General features: G+C 47.3%; 1 protein-coding gene across 1 annotated transcript in view; it reads right to left on the reverse strand.

The window, feature by feature from the left end:
• Positions 1-22,105, reverse strand: part of LOC131260341 (nuclear receptor subfamily 2 group F member 1-B) — an 83,441-nt gene that overhangs the window by 58,984 nt on the left and 2,352 nt on the right. Inside the window, exon 2 of the mRNA XM_058262040.1 lies at positions 2,867-3,016. Within this exon, the coding sequence (XP_058118023.1) occupies positions 2,867-3,016 (150 nt within the window). The remainder of the gene's footprint in view (positions 1-2,866; positions 3,017-22,105) is intronic.

Here is a 22,105-nt window from a genome sequence, read left to right on the forward strand (position 1 = left end):
TGGATCCGGCACGACGATGCTATCGGGGTGCGCAGGGCCCTGGGTGCGTCCCTCCCCGCTGCAAAGCGTGTGAAAATGTGCGTTCCTTAATCGATCGTGAGTGTAAATTTGGTTCAGATCGAAGGAAAATCGTTACGATGGGTTGAACATAGCGGGACCAGGCATTGGAAGGTGAATGTACCCGAACGGTTGCCGGTGGAATTACAATATGGACAGGAACTGGAAGAACCCGAGTTCTTCTGAGCGAGCGCTCTTTCACCTTTCTCCGCAGTCATCTGTCAAATTGTGGTCAGCTGAGCTTGAGCGGCTCAACGTCTGCGAAACAAAACCTCCTAAACCCGTAATCTTCACACCAAATCCCGTTGTTCTCGGTGGTGATGTCCTTCACCGGGACCGGGGATTCAGCCGGGATGGCATCACCATCTTATAAAGGGGTTACTTTTTCTTAACCCGGTTGCATTTCGGTGCAACCTTGCCTGCAGCTTTGTGCCACGAACAACCAATCTCTTTCTCTGTCATGCGATATCAGTCCATCTCTTCTTCACTCTCGCCGTGACGACCTCGACCCTAGTAGGACTCTTTGGTGAACTCTTGGACCTTCTTGGCATGGTTGCGTCCTTGCGCAACACTACTTAACCTCGCCGAGGCAGTCCGAAAGGAAAGGATTACTGAAAAACCGGGCGCGCATCCTCGCTTAATGAATTATAATTTATTCCAACGGTCAGTTTGCTTGACCAGCGTGGATCAATTTTCTTGACCGGTTTCCCGAACGCTGCAAATGCCAACCAGAAGAATCCTTTTCTCGCACGGTCAACAATAACAAACGGTGTGCAAAAGGCAAACCGGTTCCATTGGCTGTGGCTCTTTCTCACCAAATTTTGTGTGTTGATTTTTTTGCTTGCGCCTTCTTCCGGTCGGGCCCCGAAAAAAGGGGTGTTCCGTCTGTCGGGGATTGCTCCTCGGCCCGGGATTAGATTGCGAAGATGACCGGTGGTCATCCTTTGTCCGTGTACCATTCCGATCGAACCCGGGCCGGGCTGTGAGTATTTTCCCCATCATGTTTTTTTCCTCGTCGATTTCCAAAACTTTTGGCTATCCTGAGAAGCACAAAGAAAGCAATAAATCTATTCTATACGCTGCTGGAAGTAATGGCCATGAGGATTGGTACAAATATTCCATCATTACGAGACGGTGCTCGGTCCAGCCGAGCGGAACTCGGATCGTGAAGGTCCGTCTTTGTTTTCTAACGGTATTGGCAGGATAATAATGGAAAACCCCTTTTTCACCCATTCTTTGCCCTCAAGCTACGTATTCGTAACGGATTCTGGAAGAATCTGGTTCCTCGCTGCTCCTCACACTATATTTGTTTTAAATATTAAAAATCATAACGCTTTCATAAATCACCAACCTTCTTATGTCACACGGTCGGTGCCCGGAAGGAAAGGCATGTACGGGGAACGCCTAACAACGTGTCCGTTGCATGACGAAAGTGTTCTTTTACGGACACCTTTCGGGAACCATTTCACTTCCCTTTTTTGCCACGAACAAATGCTTTAAGTATCCTAAAACAAACATGGTAGGGGCTTAGCTTTCAGATGCAGTCGTTATCAGCGGGTGACGTCCTTGATGAGATCTTGACGCGGGTCACACGGTAGCGAACTCAATAGTTCAATAGTTTGATGGAATCGCGTTGGATGCAGAGATTCAAATCCCACCGGGTGCGCCATCTTGAACTCGTCAGAAAAGAAAACGTACCGAAACAATGTCAACTATATCGGGTAAACATCGAATAACCTGGCTCTCACAATTGTTAGGTCAGCTTGTAACAGTCGTCATCAGTACACGCAACTTCTGGACGAGGTTCATAGAGGGCAAAGGAAGATGTAGAATTGCAAGTAAAGAAAAAATCAATCACATGAAGAAAATGCATCCACAATGCTAAGCTAAGGTGACTGTTACCATTATTGTGCTCTGCACACGAATCTCCACAGGATACGGCCCTCGAAGGGAGGACGCAAACTGTTGCAATTCCTACACGCGGCGAACAATCGGCCTTTCTTCCAGCTTCCCGACCGACACGAGCTCAACGGGGGCAGCTTCAGCAGGAGGGACTTAAGAAACCGACCTAGGAACCTCCCAGGAGTTGTACGTTCTTATTCACGTGGAAACGATATTATTGTTGCCGGCTTTAGTGAGTCGGGAAAAAAGGCGTCTTGAGAAAAACAGTAATTACTTAACGATATCACCGGTCCACGAGGGAATCCTAGTGACTGTTGCCACTTTTCGACGGAAGGGGTTATTCCGCCTGCGGGTGAATATTTTAGCAGCCAGGAGTTTGCCGAGCAAGCGGTACGCAAAAGGGCAACAATGGTTGAATCGGTACGCCACGGGTGTGGAGCTATTTTAGCTGCCAGTCGACTAATTGATAGATTTCCCAGACTTTGCAAGAAAGCAAAAAGGCAAACAATGAAGTTAGGAACATTTGAGAACTAGCTTCTGAACATTCAGAAACATAAAAAATACAAGCTGCTAATGTCTGTCGATTGGGTCGGAATGTCAGTAACCTCACGGTGTCCGACGCCCACTACAAGACTTCGTTGCCTTCAGCTTGACATCGTTTGTCACTTGACGTGCGAAAGCCGTGACGGACTAGCACTACCGTCTTCCAATGCAGCTTTTGGGCTTCTCACTGCAACCAAACGGTCCAACCGTATTGTTTGGAGCGTTTGTTCGTTCGAACCTAATAACCTCACACAAAACAAGAACAGAAATTTTCAACGACAAAAAAAGGAACATTTGCTTTGCCTTTCGTAAGATTATGTCACCGGGAAGTAAGTTAAAAAAAAAAGTGTAAACAGAAACCTACCTTCGCGTCGCATTCCCATTTTGAGGCACTTTCGTAGTCGACAGAACTGGCACTGGTTCCGGTGGTGCTGATCGATCGGGCAATTCCGGTTGCCCCGGCAGGAGTAGGTGAGATTCCGTCGTACCGAGCGTTTGAAGAATGATTTGCAACCTGTGAAATAACCAAAAATAAATGAAAACACTTTAGTGAGCTTCCAATTATACAAAATAAACTTTTGATACATTAAGAATGTGATGAGAATGATAACTCTTTCTAGAGGATTGAATCAAACTGAATAATCATCACGATTATTCGTATCTTTTAGTTACCCTTTTGTGAGTTTAAAACGCGAAAATTGAGAATCCCTGTTAGGGATTTTAACAAAAACAGAGTTATAAAAGCTATCAGTGAGGAGTAACTAACACTTTCTTCTTTTTCACTACTTTGAACATAAAGATCTGAAACGGATGCATATATTTTAAATATCGATTGTACATAACGTAACTGATCGTTGGATCCATCATTAAAATCCTTCGCTCCAATTTCGATCGATTATGCGCCAGGAATCACTTCGCTGCCCAGATGGTCTTCTGTGACTTGATAGATGGGTGAAAAAACTAAAACCAAAATGGATGCCCTTTCAACCACCGAAGCGCCGCGGTCCAACACTTTTTGGGGCGGGATTTTCTGCGCCTCCACAAACCAAACCCCTGGACCATCGAACTGGAAACTAGGAAGGAGGTAAGATTGCGCCACAGTTCGTTTCGGGCAGTTCGAAAGATTAATTAGTTTAACCTCCCTGTCGGCGTAATTAGTGGAAGTGACCGGCTTCACTTACCGCGGCGCTCTCGGTGTTTTCGTTGGCGGCGAAAGTCTTTCCTTATCCGCGCGCGGGTCGTACGAGAGTCGTTGCCGGTTTGATCTCTTCCGATAATGACCTATCGCATGCGGTATTCTTTTACTTCTTTTGGCGTGATGTGTCTTATTCTCCATCTTGGTCTCAATACCACGGAGTGACGTGGTGGATAGGAACATTTTAATCACCCGTCAAGCCAGCCTTTTAAGTCGTTGGTCCGCCGATGGATGGATTTGCGGTCTCCTGCCGTTGAGAGTGTAAGCAATTTGCAGCACCATTTTTTTCAGTCCTCTACCCCTATGTGCTACAATACTCTGACAGGAGGGGCCCGCTGTTCGATTGACTGATACACTTTGTTAAAGGTAAGAAGTCAAAAGTCACACAGGAACGGTTCTTTGGAGGACGATAGCTTCTTTTTTTGCTAGCCAATACCCAACGTTCTTGATAAAAACGATATCGCTCGCTGAAGAATTAAAAAGCAGAACCTCCCTTGGGGAATGTCGTTTGCGTGCTGAGTGTGGTTCAAAGTCCCGCACGGGACGGGGCCGATCCAGATAAACTGCCAAACAATCGGCATCGTTGCACCGGAACAAGCGCTCCGCTATGAGAGGAGGCATTGCCGGAAGCCTCTAGAACAAATCGTACCCTGTTCATCTGGGAGGGGTAACAGTAACAATGTAACAATATCTTCCCTCCGGCGCTCGGTAGGATGGTTCAATTAATTAGGAACAATTTTACCTTGTCGCACGCATGCGAATCCTGGAACAACTCGACGTGTTTCCCTCGCCAGAGGAACTCCCGCTGACGGGAATGAATGCGACCATGGGCATCAAATACCAGGAAAGGTAGTAACTCTGGTTTGGTTCACTTTGAAAGGACCTCTTTGTCGGGTTGTTTTTATGTTTCATTCTAGTAATACCCCAAAAAATGGAACTGTGTCCACATTGTTGCAAGCGCGGCAGCAATAAAGCCATGGTTTGGGAAATAGGGATGAAGGCATAGAACTAAGTCTAGCTTTTTGCTCTTCTTGCCTTCGCGGAACCAACTGCATTACCATGTGGAGTATGTCGTATTCTGAATATGAGCTAACAATCGGTTCATGTGACAATGCTTTCCACTTTCTTCTATTTGTCCGATGCATCGCCTGCACTTTGGGGATGACTTCAGGAAGCCAACTCCGGTCGTTGGCAGCTGGGGCACAATGAACTCATCAAACACAACTCCATATCACTTAGACGGGAAAGTTCTAACCAAGCCAGGGTTTCCACTTTTCAGACGACTCCCAAGGTTGGTTCCCCAAACCCATTTGCATAATGTTTCATCTCCCTACTGCAAGCTAAAGAAGGTGTGGATGAGCTGCACGTATGTTACCGTCTAACCTAAGCCAGCCCGGCGAAAACATAGCTCGTCGTTGCCGCGTGGAAACTGTTTTTGGTTCCTAGCTATATTTCTAGCTGCAACGGACGAGAGGATCGTAAAAATGACGTTCCATTAATGGCACGAAATCGCTTTTCGATGGATTGATTTGCGGGGCAGTCCAGCGCACCGAGGAAAGGCAGTAAATGTCTCTTCCGGTGGTCTTTTCTGTCTGTCGGCCCGTGGACCAACCAACTTTGCATTTTGTGCGGAAAGCGAAAGACTACGTGCCCTCCCCGACTGTCGGCGTGCCAAAGCGTGTCGAATTGACACTCGAGTGCATCGGAGTGCATGGGACGTGGCCAAACCAAGCGGTACTGGACAACACAACAGCGGGAAAAGTACCACCCAGGAGCCTCTAAACGTTTCGCTGTCGTCGACTCCTTCCAAGACAATTGTTTCCGATTCGGTACGGTTTTGCGGATCGGGTGCACCGAACTGGGCCCTTCGGTGCACAAAGTCGCGCATAAAAATGGGTGATAAATTGAGTTATAACAACTGAAACAACTACCGAATGCCCGTGCTCTCCCCACCGGTGCGAGTTGAGGTTCTTTCTTGGCGTTTTTTATGCGCTTGTATTGCAGCTGCGGATTTCAATTTCAACCCGTCTGTTCCGGACAGGTTCGGGGGCAAAACAAAACTAATCCGCAGGATGATCCAGAACGAATGCTTCAACTTTGGCAAACCACAATAGAAGCAGAGACCCCGCACGAAGGTAAGCTTACCCCAAATTACGGCAATAAATCAAAACTCATCCGTTTGCCGGAGCCGAAATGGAAAAGAACTAAACCCGGCTGCTGCTAAGCATAAACGTCATAAAGCGGACCAGGCGAGGGGGAGAGTTACGGGGTAGATAATGGGGTATTAGCGAGCGATATTTTTTGCCCGGTCGCCGTAGGTGATTGCGCGGCTCCGACGAGTGGTCTCTGGCCAGATCTGGATCAGTTCCTTTCGAGCGCGGGATTGATCCCCGGGCACCTGAGAAGTGCCGTGAAGTGGTGATGCGTTCGCGCTTCCGACGCCGGACCGTCGGGGGTTAGCTTCGGGATCAGCGGTGAAACAATCTGCATAATCATAATAGTTTGTAATGACCAGAGTCGGAACTCCAGCGATGCCGATCGCCCTAAGCGGTGGGAGGATTATGGTGGAGATGGATCGCTAAGGGAAGCTCGACGGTCCGGGAGAAATCTCGCGAAAATCCCACCCGGTAGCGCACAGGATTGACACAGGATTGGTTTCCCTTGGTATGTTTCCTTTCGTGTCTGCTGCTTCCCGCGATCCTCAAATTGGATCTCGCCTCCACGGGGTCATTTCATTATTGATCCTTGTCATTCGGCTTCTGTGCTTCCCTTTGGGAGGTCGCAACCGGATCAAAGGCAAAGGCACGCCGTACATGGTAGAAATAAGTGTTGCGAGTAGCTGAAGGAGAATTTAAATTTTAAATAACATTTACCATAGGAAAAAAAACGGTAATATAAATTCTCATTATTTATCTCATTACCAACAGCGGGTTAAGGTCACAAGGTTGTCTGGATGAAAAAGCTTTCCTTTGAGAAGTTTATGCTCCACCGAAGTTCAACCGTGCTTTCTTGGGATAATTAAAGTTTGCACCAGAATTCCGAACGGAATGCAATTGGACATTCGTGCTTCATAAGGCGCTATAGATGTAAGGAATTGTAAAAATTGCTTTATTTCAAATTATCGCTCAATTTGTAGCAAATCAGAACAGTGCCCTCAGGTGCAACACTAATTTTGGGTCGCAAAGATTACAATTTGCGCTTTTGGAGTTTGCATTTTTCGATCGACATTTGCATACGAACTAAGATCAAAATAAATAATTGAAAATTTAACTTGTAACTCAGCTTGTTTATTCCTAGATATTTCTTGTTTGTTTGTTTCTTTATGTTTATTATAATATTCAAGTCCTTCACCAGCAGACTTAACAACTTACTTATGCTAAAACTCTGCAACGGTGGTGATTACAAATAGGAGTAAAGGATGGGTTAGGAATGTAGATTCTCGTTCTTAACAACTCATATTTCAGCAATAAACAGTAAAGTGAAATTTATGAGTTCACTCTGATTTGTTTTTCTTGCATATTTCTCCCGCATCGAATGCATTGATGATCGTATCATTGAGTTTTATTCCTTAGCCAAAAGCAATATGCAGATGATTTCGTGTGTAAGATAACACGATCTTTTTTGCAATATCGCTCCAAAGTAGGCATTCCCTCTCCATTCGTGCTCCCCTTTAAAACAACAAACCATATCAAAACCCCCAAGGAAAACTAAAAGTTACACTCCTTAACCCTCTCGGTCGACTTTAAAACCGAAGAAAAACATCCCTACAGAAGAGGCTAGCCGTACGAGGCGTTATAAAATCTACATCGCAAACTTTGCACGCGCCATCTGCTCCTCCCACCGGCCGCCTCCCCTCCCACGGGACTGGATTCCATCCATCATGTCGCCGGCGGGCAGAAAAATCGGGATAATTAAATTAAAAAATCCGATGATACACCTATTTATCTAGATCCGGGCGTAAGTGAATCCTTCGTCTCGCACACCCACATCTGGCCGCTGGCCATCGGAGCGAAGGTGAAACCAAAGGATCGCGTCCCGCGAGAGAGAGAGGGAGAGAGAGAGAGAGAGAGAGAGAGAGAGAGAGAGAGAGCACGGTCTGGAAGCAAGCGGAACACTGATATATCACGGATCCGCGTCGGCCGGATGTCCTGAGGGCTCAGCATTATGGAAAAAGAGTACGGGCCGGACATTGGTTGGTCTTTTGTTGCCCCCCTCGTTTAGTCTCCTCTTCGGTCTGTATGTTTCTCTTGCGTTACTTTCCGCCGTTAGGAATTGGAACAAGGCAGAGAGACAAAAAGTCCGCATCGTCGGTGTAGGTGGATGCATAACGAGATAATTTTGTGGTTCGTTGGAAGATAATTGATTATGAACCCTTCGCCACCTTCTGTTCCAACCGCTGGAGGGTTGGAGCTGTTTGCTGGGACGAGGCAGAAGTCGTGACAGTTTCCGAATGGGCCCCGGTGTGTCCCTCCAGAATGCTTCCGTCCGTTCGCTCCGGTTGCGATCCTTCCCACCAACCAACGCTTCACCAGAAACCCCAAGGCGCAGGGAATGTGGCACCGGAATCACGGCCCCGTGTGTGTGTGAACAGGGTGGGGGTGGTTTGATGTATGAATACATTATTCATAAACTATGCACAGGATCGGCCACATATTGCGGTGTGTGGTGTAACTAGCTGGCAGTCTCCTGTGGCCCCGACGACAGCTTTCCACTCGCAGTCCAACGAAACGTCTGATAGGTGGGGCGAGGGGAAGGGAAGGGTTCGCCTATCAATGGAAGTGCCAGGGGAAGGCTGGGGATAAATGAGTCGTCAGTTTCAAAATTTGGCCAGCGGGCAGGTTTCGGTTTCGGCTCTCGAGGGTCGCTTCCACCCTCCCGATCCGCGCTGATCCGAACGTCCCGATATCGGATGGCCGATGGGCAAATAGCCGCCACCCACTACCACCCCCTACCACCGTCATTATGGTGTGAAAATGGGACTCGAAACGGCATCGCAGCGCGGCGTGTTGAGTATCATTTTTATGCCTGTTGTGTGGTGCATGTTTAACAGGACATAATTTAGCATAAATTTGCATTCCCAAGGCGCCCGTCCCCAAAAAAAAACCCCCCATTGCCGAACTGCGGTTTGGATTTCTGTTTTGCCTGCCTGCTTGTGTGATATGTGTCTCTGGCTTAGTTCAAAGTGCCCTGCCTCCCGGAAGCGGGAAATTAAAAGTGGCCGAAACATTTTCGACGGCTCCGGCCATCGGGTTTCTCGACCCCGGCGTGACGGCGTACATGGATGTAATTGAATTGCATTTGATTAAAAATCAGTCCCGAAATTTCAAGCCAGTGACAACAATTCAACCCGTTTCGGTTGGACCATCGTTTTACCAATTGGATGGAAAACAAAATAAATAAAATGCAACACACATAGGAAGGGTAGTTTTACTCACCCGATTTTGGATGAGAAAATGTCAAAAAATTGAAAGGATGATGAGTGATATAAAGGTACCTGAATAAAACCGTCATTTATTTTGTAACAATGTGACGAACATGTTAATGGCAGCTTAAGGAACGCAAGGATTAATTTCCCGATCATCATCTAATTTTGATTTTGATCTTTTTGATCTTTCTTTTTCGTTAAAGAAAAAGGAACAAAACCACAATCAATCCCTTTGCCCGTTTGTTTCGTGCTTTCGAAAACTGTGCCAGCGATTTGTTTCATTCAACACGTTTCGAAGCGATCCACAACCCCTGGCTCACGCGCCCGGGTGCTCGTCGGTGCTGTGGGGAAGGGGGAGGAAATTTTCTCATCTTATAATTTTCCACTCAACGTACGTACGTACGAACGTACGTACAGGGCATCCAGTGCGCCTCCCATTCGCCCTGTCCGTCAGCGGACAATCGATCATCGATAGCTTCGACCGGGACCCAAAGGAGCCTCTCAAAGTAAACACGATCGCAGCACACACACACACACACATACACAGTCACCTTTCCGAGCCGTGGGTTTGCGTCGTCCGATCGTCTTACCGAGTGAAAGGGAAACACTGCAGAGAAGAGGGAAGACGCTCGCGCGGGAGATGGGGAAGGAAAAGGCAAACCGATAAGCCGCCCGCAGTTCGTGCTGCAGTTAATAAAAAGGGGCATATGAAATAATAAATTATTTCTTCGATCGATGCATCGCGATAAGGTGATGCTGTGTGTGTGTGTGTGTGCGAGCGCACGGGAAGATCGCTCAACAACGAGCGGCAATCCACCAAGGCGCGCGCGCGCCTTTCGAGTTTATGTGGAGGAAAAATCGCCCCCCTTATCTTCGGCGGGAAATTGTGGCTGTGGCGCAATGAGTTTTCGTTCGTTCGGATCGGACCGAGATTTTATGCCTCTCCCCTCGATATCGATAGCGATCGTCAACTCCCCATCGCCCGTCATAATGTGTGCAAGGCCCATGTTCGGAGGTGTTTTCGAGTGTATTTTTGGCGGAATCGGGCTTACCGGTTGGACAATGGACACGGTCCGCCCACTCGAAATCATTTCATTAACCCCCATTATCGTCCCCCGGGGGGTTGTTTATGCCTTTTCGATCGTTTTTCCCCTCCTCCGTCCAGCGAAAGGTAATTAAACCGTTACCGTTGCATGTTTTCCGCGGGCGCGCTTCGAAAGAGAAATAAAACCCAAATTGGCGCCCGTTTGCCTTTCGTTCCCGATTTGCCGATCGTTTTATTCCTTGGTCTGCAAACCCATTCCCTAAACCGTGCGACAGAATCGCTCACAGCATGAGTGCATCCCGAAAACGATCGATTTCCTAGTGAGTCCGGGACGGGTATCTTCCGCTTCGGTCCGCGCATAAAGAATAAGATCACGACTTGCACGGTACTTATGAGTTTATTTCCTGCAAGTCCCAGCCGTACGTCCTCCGATCCGAAACCGGCCGGCAGTGTCTCGTCCCCCCCTCCATCGGCGTCCTCCAGACGATCGCGCTGCCGGGGGTTGGTGAGCTCCCGCGAACGACCGGTGACTTACTGGCTATTATCTTTGTGGTCCGCTTGTGGAATTCGTTCTCGATCCTGCAACCAAACCCCTAGGGAGCCCCTCGTCGCCAGCAGCGACCGGTTTCGGTTCCCCCACAACCGGGAAGAGACCACGAGAGCGTCGCGAGGCAACAAAATAATATTGAATTAAAATCGATTGCAACCGGCCCTGCCTCGGACGAGCCGGTGGAAAGTGGACCGAGTGGATGGAATTAAAAGCAGGAATCCACGATTGGGGGCTCATTTTCCCAGGCTCAGCCTCAGGGCACGCGGGAGGGGGAACGGGCGTTGGCGGTGTTAGGAACTCCGCAGTTACACGGCCTTGTCCGTCTAGGATGGTTTACAGGTCGGGATCGAGTTTAAAGCGAGCGAAAACCATTCGCCTCTCCATGACAAACATGGCGATAATTATCGGATTACCGACGCGGACTTAGTTTTAAACCTTTTGACCCAAAGACGGGCAGATGTGCTTTACGGGGAAAACTATTTTCAATGCAAATGCAATGATATAAGTAGAAAACAATCAGGAAAAATGCGTTGGACTTGCAAAAAAACAAACATTGAAAGGTTAAAATACACAAACTCCAACATTTTCAAGAAAAATGTAGTAAAAACTTTGTTTGTTTAAGTCTTCTGAAATCTGAAAGGGGTTTTCCTGTTTTTGTTTTGTTAGATAAAACAAACTTCTCCGTTTCCGTGCGCTGATCCGGTGCTGGCTAATAAAACAATATCATCACCGTTAAGAATCATTGTTAATAAATCACTTCGAGCCGATGGTCGGCGGACCGACTTCGGTAATCTGCCCTTCCCCACCGGGCGAGCCTTTAACATTGCTCTGCATGCGAACACGGACCCAAAACCAAACGAAATCACAACGAGAAAACTGCAACAACAAAAAACCAGGCGGACCCCGAGCCGTGTTTGCTCGATGCGGGTCCGATAAGGAGTTGCGGGAGGTTTTGCGCCCGAGCCCGCCTTTGTACAAAGTAAATATTCTCGCTCGGGTGCTCCTCCCGATTTCCCGAGTTCGGGGTGAAGCAGAAAACCAGCCTGTCGGTGGGTGGAAAGTAAAAATGTGAGCGTGAAAAATAAAAAAAGAAGAATCAGTGTCCTGCGGACGCCGAGGGGTTCGCCCAATTTCCAACGACGTCGTCGTCGTCGTCGCGCGCGCTGGATGTTGGGGAAAGTTTTTCATTAACTTTTACTGCCGCACACTTTCGATGGCCCAATGGGGGGGGGGGACCGTCGTCGTGGCCCTGGCAAGTCCCGTAAATCACCCGGCCGGACAAACAGTGTTGCCAGACCGAAACTGTTCAATAGCTCTATTCGACTTTTTTCCCTTTTGCCACAAGGCAAAGGTTAAAATGTAGTCAAGCGAAAATGGCCCGAAAACACAAACACATCGTTTCCTTTTTTTTTGCTTTTTGTTGCGTTGTGTTGTATGGATCTATCCCGTCAAACTCAACCCTTCACAAGCACACCCGTCGGTGAGGGGGAGGTGGGTGTGTTGAAGTGTCATCATCGATGGAATTAACATCACTTGTTTTGTTGTGAGCACAGTTTTACGGCGCGTTCGTGGGGAAGAGGCTCTCCCCGAGTGGCTCACAATGTTTGCCATCCGAGGCCCAGATGCTAATCATTGGTTCGCATCTTCGACACAATCTGCCTCGACCTCAAAGCTCGAGTGGATAAGATCGCGGGGTTAAGGTGGTGGTGTTGGCGATACTAGACACCTACGTAGGTACGTGTGTTGTGAAGGTGGATGATGCGAAATTCAAAGCAACATCGAAATGGAAGCGATGAGCTGAGTCCACAATAAAGACATCGCTAAAAATAGGACCCTCTTCAGTCGGATAGACACGAAACGTGGTGTCGGGTGGTAGTGGCTCCACCGTTTGACGTTTGACAATTCCGCCACCTAAGATACGCTAAGGCAATGTAGTTTCCCTCCCCGCAAACTCTTACGTGACGATCGTTCGGGGAAAGAGAGCCCGTTTTCTGCAAGTGACCACGACAGAAGTGCACACATTCCGTTCGGAATAAGCTCGAGCTAAATCAGCCGCCGGTGGAAAAGGGAAGGGATGTCTTGGGACGAGGAGGAAGATCGGGGACTGCAGGCTCCGACCATGGGGTGCACATTTGAGTTAATTAAAATCAATTTAAGATTCATTCCACCGGGGACGATTCCTTCCAGCAGCTGCTGTGCACGACTTCGGCGGGAGACAGTGAACGAGCGAATAGAATCAATATGCTTAATTCAATATTGTTTTGATTCTCCATTCTTCGTTTGTATTGGTATTTGAGGCCTGGACAATTTCATATAAATCCATCAGCCACCAAAATGGTATCCGTTGTACACCAAACATAAATATCAATTCCATCAATTAAATTTATTTTTCCTTCATTCTTGCATGCTTTTTAATTCATCAACAAAATAACGGTTTTTTATTTTTTAATTTAACAAAACTGAAATTACTATTTCGAAACGTGAGCTAAACACGGTTAACTATTTGTAAATAATATAGGATAATATCTAAAACAAATTTATACAACCGACTTACATAGATTAGTTGTAATTTACGAAATTTCAAAAATATGATTAAAAACAATTTTTTAGAGATAGTTCGATTTACAAAACTTCCCCGTTTTTGCTTGACAAGATATGAAAAATGATGTTTAAGTTCTGCAAACAATGTTTTATCAAATGCATTCCAGTAACTCTGAAAACATGCAGTTGATAGGAATTACAACCATTTTTTTAATCGCCTTTTCATAAAACAACCATTTCTAATCATATCTAGCCCATCCGAAGAATTTTATGTTTCATCGATCCGACGGTTCCTTCGGGATCGGATTGATCATCCTAATTATTGAAAATCACGACCCACTCCGCTCAAACGATCGGAAAAAAATCAAGGAGATGATGATGATGATGATGGCAAATGATTATATTGATCGTTTTCATCATCATCACCATCATCTGTAATAATCGGCACGATGGCGGTGTTGAGTACAAACATTTTCTCCCCTTAGATTCCGTACGCTGTTATCGAGGATGTTGAAGGATCGGAAGAGGGTGAGGGGGGGAGCGTGGTTGCTGGTTTACGATTATTAATAAGCGACGAAAAGACGATGACGATCGCGACGATCGTCGAATGGTGGCCGTATGGCGCAAAAGCCGCTCGGTTTTGGATGATCGGAACGCAATCGAAGCGATTGATCGCGTATCGTGGGAGGGAGAGGGAGAGAAGAGGGGGGGTTAGAGAAAAATAGCTTAAGACGATCTAAACTAAAAAGAAAATAAAAAAGAGATATCGGATCCGTTGAGTGGAAAGGAAGGGTGCCGCATAAACATAGAGAGATGAGCATACGAAGGCGAAACAATGCCAAGCGTTGCTCGCATCTTGCGGTGAACCGGGTGGAGGTTGTGGTGTGTGGTGTGTGGGGGTGCAAAAATCGACCTGACCCGACCGGCCAAGTGGCCAACGAGCAACATAAGGAAAAAAAACTACAACAACGGTGAATGCATGTAGAGAAGAGTTCGTCTCGGCTGGAGAGGTTAGTTGATCGCGGGCACGAGTAGGTCACGATTTTCGCTCACTTCACCTCGCACGGGTCGCGCCGTTCTTCTTCGACCGATTTCTGGCAAACGATATCGAACAGGGGAGGTGGTGAGGCGCGGTTGCCCTTTCCTCACCCACCCTCGGAGGATGGGGATGCTATCTCACACAGCTTAATCTACAGCTGGATAAAAATCGAAAATCGATCGCGACCGCGGTTTGGAAATCGAAGTCGCGTGAGTTACCGTTGCTTACCAGTTTCCCTTCCCTCTCTCTTTCCCACCCAGTGCTCCAACGGACTCGACCGTGGACCACCACTTACTCCGATCGTGAACCGATCCTCCATCGTCAGCTTCATCATCGTCAGCGGGAGCTGCAGCGCATCCCGAAATCCTCCCCGTCTCCGGTTCGATTGAGGTTAATAGTTAATAAAACCCGCCCGGCAAACCCCCTGCGCAATCGAACCACCCCGCCGACCTCGGGCGACCCGATTGCACACCTCGTACAACCCCACTTCGCGACGGTAAAAGGCGTTGCATGCGGTCAAACACACTTCGATAGCGTTCGGTCTACACCACGCAGCCCTTAAAAGGATCTCGAGTGACTCGCGAGCAAACCCTCCGGAACAATACCGTTGTCGAGGCCGGTCACATTAGGGAAATCGGCAGAATGAACGATTAAGCAGAGTAAAAGAAATTGGTGCATTGATTTCGTGACGAATTATTTTTCCAAACCGCTCGGTGAATTGCCGTCTCCCTTAGAAGGAGTCCGAGTCGGAAAAAAGAATGTAACCGAAACCGTTGGAGGAGACGGAGGGACTTGGTTGTGGGTTGCGTTTAATTGGTGCGACGGTGTCTTACTACCCGACAAAAAAAAACTCCAATTGTTGGCACAGGTTGGCGCCAGGATGGGAAACTATTTTTTTTCCACCCGATATTTTTCATGAGAAAATTGGGATTATAGCGCAATGGCGGCGGCCTTCTCGAGTCTCAAAGTCGCCCGCCTCAAAGGAGCGAAAAGTGAAACGAGAGCTTGGCGTTGCATGGAGGTGAAGCGAAAATAAAAAAAAATAACACTCTGGCCAGTGGAACCAAACTCCTCGGGCTCATAAATCGGTTGAGTAAGTTCCGCAGAATGCCGCGTCCGTAGCGGGAGCGTCACGGTCCGGCTGGCCCTTTCGTCGGAAGCGTTCTCCTGGGGTTGGAGGGGGAGGGGGAGGGAAAACCAGAACCGCCGCCACGCGTTGGTCAGTTAGGGACAGTTATGGCTAATTAGCGGAATTAGGCGATGGTTTTCCGCCGGAACACACGTTCGATGGCAAGTTCAACTTGTTGGTGGTCGTATCTTATCGAAAGAGAGAAGGAGAGAGAGAGAGAGAGACACATAGGGTGCGAGTGATGAATAATTTTCGCCATCCATTTTCCCGCCGTTATCGTGCCTTTAAATGAAATTAGAAGTGTAACTAATTGTGAAATTCCTTTGCCAAAGGAAATCGTGCCGATTAGTGTTATTGCACAATTACCGGCCCGATGTAAGGCTGCACCGAAATGACTCAATCAGATAAGTCAAGGCCCATCGCCGGGCGGATAAGATGGACCACACCATCAGGGGGTTGCATCTTGCATAACTTCCTGCTTGCTTTCCCGATGCGGACCGAGCGCAAAATGAAAAGCGGAAAAATTCTGCCGCAAAGCGAACGAAAATGCATTCGTCGTAATTGGCGTAGGATCAAAGCCCTTCGTCGGGGAGGAGGAATTTTGTACTCGATCCAGTCAGAAGGTGCGAACAAGAAATAGCACAAGGCGTGCATTATCGGTACGCAGGTGTGACGAGTGGGCGATGATGATGATGACGATGATGATGAAATTGCTTAATTATAATTAATTTCTGTTTTAATAAATCGACAAACCGTAGCCATGGGGTTGGTTGGGTTGAGAATGGGGAAAGCCGAACCGTATACCACGGATGCATGAGAACAGAATTAAGATTCTTTTCAGATAAAACCTTCGTTGCGCAATATATCCGATAGAACCGATGGAAGCCGGCTTTTCGCGGGCCGTGATTTCTCTTCAGTTCGAGGAAGTGTGTGAACGATCGCATGTTTGGCATAAATTTGCCACCCTCACTCCGGGGCCACACCGGGAAAGTTCGTTGACCAACCCCCGGCAGTTAGGATCATCCACCTGCGCTACTTCCGTTAGTATTCTGGTGCATCTCCCGGGCAGAATGCAGTTGCACCGCGAGCCCGTCACGATAACTTGGTTCCCTTTTCGTCGTTTGGGCGGTTCCGGTTTGCTAGAACCTAGACCACACTTAGGAAGCGTCGAGCGGATCTTTTCCTTACCACTTTTTTGCTCCCTTTTGCATGGTTATAATCACCCACCAGCACGCTGCAATTATGCACCGGTTGCACCGCACCGATGTGCATCAGCTGGGCAAAGAGTAAACAAAACCGTTCTGGCGCAAATTGACCGGGAGATAGCGGGAAACACACTCACACAAACACACACAGAGAATCTCAAGTAATCCTGTAGCAAAAATAAAAAAAATTAACCACAGTTGTAACGAGCTCCGATCAGCTGATTGGAACGCGCTCTTTGTGCCGCTCGCCCGTGGGGGAAAAATATGGAAAATAATTTTCGCCCTCACTACCCCATCACAGATAACCGTCGATAACGGAATTCACCCACCTTCGCCTTCACGGTGGTGAGGGCCGCAGCATGTATTTTATGACCACTCGTGACCGAATTACCGTTCAAATTTGAATATTCTTGAGGAAGGAAAACAGAGACAGGAAGGTTGGGAAGAAGCTGGGCGCGCGGCCGGCACTCGATCACCACTCGATCATCACTTGCACGAAACTTTTGCCCTAGTAACACTGGGTCGCACACTGAACATCGGCGTGAGGAATCGAAGGCGGGTGTTGGAATGCTGACGGTCCAGGCGAGGGTTGCGGTGGTAACGATGAAACGGAACATAAATCGGCCCGCGCTTATCAGCCCAAGCCACGGGCAAGTACAATTATTTCTGTGATAGAAAAGACGACGACAACGACGATGAAGATGATGTACAACTGTGGTCGAAGCGAATCAAAACAAAATTCTTCCCGATGTGCACCATTTGACGCCATGCTGATAGTGGGAACCGCGCGTTCGGCGTCTCCCCGGATCTCCGCGAGAATGGGCACACGTACACACGGAGACACATACACCTATCGGGCCATAAAGCGACCCACACACTTTCAGTGGGCGCACATAAAGATGGCGGCCGGCGCAAACGCAAATGCGCTTATCAGTGCGGGGGGACGAAGATGGCGGTGCTTTTTTTTTTCTCCGGAGGATTTTAATGGAAGAATTCGGTGACGCACTGCTCCGTGGAGAGTTTATTTGGCAAGATTGAGATTTTTAAATGCTGGATCTGAAATATTACTCCATGTTTGGATTTTTAAAGCAATATCAAATTCGAAACAATTCAATGAGATAACGCACACAAACCGCAGCAGTGGTTTTACGAGGTCGTATATTTTTCTAGGTTCGCTTTCTGTTCCACTTGAGACAAAAATTATGCCCAAAAGTATTTAGTAATAATAAACGAAAAAACTAGGCGTGGAACGAAACTAATATGTGCAAAAAAACTCCTTCAATTTGGTAACGTTCATAAACTGTGGAACGTGAGTATTAACTATTTTTGACTTTCACTCATAAAACAAACAATTAATATGCGACACGTAAATTGTGTAAAACACGACAGATGTTAAGGATTATATGGATGCACAATACGGCATCACGATAAGCCACGGCCATCGTAAAGATAGGATTGAAAACTGTTCAACGAGCATCGTCAACATCGTTTGGCTCGTGGTCAGGCAATTTTTAAACCAACTGTTTTTCTCCCAATGAACCAGAGGAAATAAAAAATAAACGGTTGAGTTTTTTGTTGTTGTCGTTGTCTCATATGGCGACGCAAAACAAACCCAAGGGGGTGTAAACCGAAGAAAAACCTCGTCACCACAAAACGCCACACAAATACGCAATTGACCTCTTGATCGCGAGGCGTACGACGTGAGTGAATGTGCTCGAGGGAAAGAGGGAGAAAGAGAAAAAGGGTGTATATGGCGACCTCGTGGCGCACTGAATAGCGTCGGAACGAAGGAATGGCCAGTCTCCGGCGCGGAAAATCGATCCCGAACACTAATGATGGCGCCAAGGCTATTTTTTTCGCGGCTTCAATAGTTTTTGTAAAGCACGTGTCCGCGTGTGTCCGATTGGAATTATCTGTGTCTTTTAATTGTTTTTCCCTCTGCTCTCTCCTTCGCTCTTTCTAACTCCCATCCCATATCGATTTGATGCCGAGGACAATTCGGTGGAAAATCGTTTTCATTGGCGCGGTGATTTCGTAACTTACAAGTTTCTCATTTACGTCTGCGAACGCTGTGGAAGGTAATCACTTTTTACAGCCATATGCAATCGTCATTTTTTTAACGGAGGGCGTACACAGGAGGTCACCTCCCGACACACCCCAGACCCAAAGGTGACGAACATTTCAAACAATAAAATAATGCACCAACCAACAACCAACTGACCAGACCGCAAACCGGGCGGGAAACCATCAGGCTTTCCGCGCTTCGGGGAAACACGTTTTAAAAACGGGTTAGCGAGCAGCAGCCTGCCCGCTAAATTGAATCCTCTTCGACCAGCCTCGGGAAGAGGCTCTTTACGATTAATTGACTGCTGCAGCTTGACATTTGACCAGCGCAATCCCATAAGTCACACAAACAGAGGAGAGCAGCGGCGAGGCTGCGATGGTGCTTCGGAAAATCAAGCTTTTTTGCAAGGTAAGGACACGAAGCCCGGGGATGAAGATCGTATCATCATCAATCGTGATGATGGTGCTACTGGTTTTATGCTTACATATTTTTTTTTTTGCTTTTCATCGTTTTGCCTTCCTTCATTTCTCCCCCTTTTTCCCAACCCTTTCCGTTAGGGAACATCAGTTCAGTGTTTTTTTTATGTATTTCGCGCGTTCTGGAAAATGCATGATAATTCAATATGTTTTTCTTCCACTCCTGCGATCCGGGTAAAGACCCTATCCTCTTCCTGCATCCCGATGCCGTTAAATAGCTCGATGCTTCACGTCACGCCACGAGGCCGCTTCCAGCCGGGAACCGGTTCACTTCCGCCGTCGGGCGTGCTTGGCGTGCTTCTTGGGCCCCGTTTTTCGGTAGCTCGATCGATGCGAGATGAACCCCGGGGTGGGGGGCAAAGGTGTGCGTGAAGCTGTCTTCCGGGTGTCCATTACATCATCATCGGTAGGACGCGAGCAGAGCACCTTAACGGCGTAATTATATTGCCGGAATCATTATTATCATGTCTGGAAGACGTTTCGGGTGTTTCTTTTTATTTAAACGGTGACGCAATTCCCAAAATGGGATGCTTCGAGCGAGAATCGGCTGGCGAGTGGTTGGTTGATTTCTTTTCTCTTCTTTCCCCCGAAAGCCGTGGTGAAGTTTTGCATACACTGATAACCGATTTCTAGGAATTGAAACACCTTTTTTTTCGTTCGTTCAAACGCTCGCAGCGCATGAACATATTGCCGAATGTTATTTCTTATCATAAGCTGTTGTATGTTTTGTTTCGCTTATCTCCGCAACAGCGTTGGCGCCTTTCGGTTGTTTCTTCCGTTATTTTTTTTTAGTTTTTTCCACAGCAAAAACCCCAGCATTGCCCAGTTGCTCGCGCCTTGTGAACCCAAATTAGTGACCACAAAACGGTTCGGTGAAGGTCCTGGGCGCTTATTCCGAAAAGGCCCACAATCACAATGTTTTATAGCATTGGGTTTTCGACCTCTGCCTGTGACTGACACCACCGTGTGCGCCAAATCGCCATTTCGAGAACACAGCACCACCAGCATAAAGCTCCTTTCGCGCAAAGATCGGATGTCAAATGTCGCCATTGTGCGCCCGTTGGGTTCAGTGACGGTGTTTGGAGCAGAGATTGTTGTTGTTTTTTTTCTATTTTGTTTCGAGTGTTCTTTCAAGTACCAACAAGCGCCCCAAGTTCGCCTCGAGCCAATTGGAACACCGCGGACCGCTGATTATGAGCGTTAATTGAAAGGTTTCGGCGAGAATGCACGCCGTAATCAGAGCCCTCGGTTCACTTGGTGGTCGTCGTCATCAACGGTTGATGTTTTGGTGCCCATTGCCATGCTCCCATTGCATACTGTTAACCTTTTGCGGATAGATGTTGGCTGTAGGTAGCAAATGGGCAGTTATGAGTGTTGCACCCTCTTTGCTGACTGTGATTGATTAAAAAATTGAGAAGGGAAAAAGTAGAACACGAACTTCTAAAGGAAATTTTTCTAACGATTTAATCTGGCACTTGAATTCAAATACCAAGGTCTATACAGTCGAGGGATCATTTACACTGTTCACTCAAACGATCCTTTTATCAACCCTTTCGTAATGTTTTACTTCATAATTACATCCTCTGTTTGTCCAACAGAGTGGCCTTAAATACATGTAACCCTTACAGTGCGTTCTCACAGGATCGTCGTCATTACGCTTCTTGATATCCCTTCAACTCCCCGACGATGCGTTTGATTAAATGCCGGTATCAATCAAGCGAGGCGGAAAATTATCCATTCCGGAAATGCACCCAGCGGGAAGAACAATGTTATTTCTACTCATCCAAATGGTTTCCCTCCACTCACTCACACCACGAGAAAAGGGAAACAAACCATCGTGCCAGTGAACCGGCTCGTCTCAAAGGGCAAACTATTTGCATACGCATATTTCACCCGTGATTGCCCAAAATCCGTCCCAACATGGATCATCCCCACCACCACCAACGTCGTCGAACGCAAGGAACCCTCACCATCAACAACATCACCGTAAGACAAGCTTCGGGCACGATTTGTCGGCCGGATTCCTTCGTTTCGGTTCCGGAAGAAAAATGTTCCACCATAAATAAGCGATGGTGTATGCTCCCTCTTTGTGCACGAAGAAGTCAAAAAATTTCAACACACGCGGGTAAACGGTAAACAGTTTCCCTAATCTTGCGGCCCCGGAAAATCACTACCCCCTCGAAGGACGATCATCATCGGCATCTTCCCGCGCCGGAACTCTAGTGTCGGAAAAGCGGACGCAAAAGAAACCGGGTAGGAATGGAAATCCAATGAAAAAAACCATTCCTTTCCATAAGTGCGCCGTAAAAACAGGAGCGCATGACAACGATCCTTTTAAATAAAATCATAACAATTACCGAGTTCTTCACCAGTAAAAAACCCCTCAAGATGCCCAAAATGTAGGGGGAGGGGATAAGAAACATACATCCTTCGTCGGCAAGAGTTTGCCTGTGGAGGGTTTGTTTTTGCTCACCAAAATCCTGCACGAGGGAAAACTTTCGTAACAAAAATAATGAAATGATGTTTGAAGTCAATTGCTTTATGATTATGTTTCTGTCTTACATGTCCGTGTAGCGTAAAGAGCATCTATGAGCAACTTTGACATTTCACGGTACATAAGAAAATAGTCAGCCCGAACGGGCGAACTCGTTCGAGCCCACGTGAAACATGAAACAATCGGAAGGAAGGAAAGCGCACTCCGATATACAACTCCTATTAAGAAATCATAAAAAAGGCACACGAAAGAATCGGAAAACCACCCTTGCTTGCTTGCTTGCTTGCTTGCGGCCTTTGCATGAGTGATGACTTTTTTATGCTTATTTGTTGTGATTAATTGTGTCTCGAGCGGGTTGCTCCCGGCGCTCTTACCAACATCTCAATTCTTTTCTTTATTTCCCTTAAAGCATTCGTTTGACTGTGTGTAGCGAAGGAAA

This window comes from Anopheles coustani, chromosome 3 (assembly GCF_943734705.1).
Source record: "Anopheles coustani chromosome 3, idAnoCousDA_361_x.2, whole genome shotgun sequence".
Taxonomy (NCBI): domain Eukaryota; kingdom Metazoa; phylum Arthropoda; class Insecta; order Diptera; family Culicidae; genus Anopheles; species Anopheles coustani.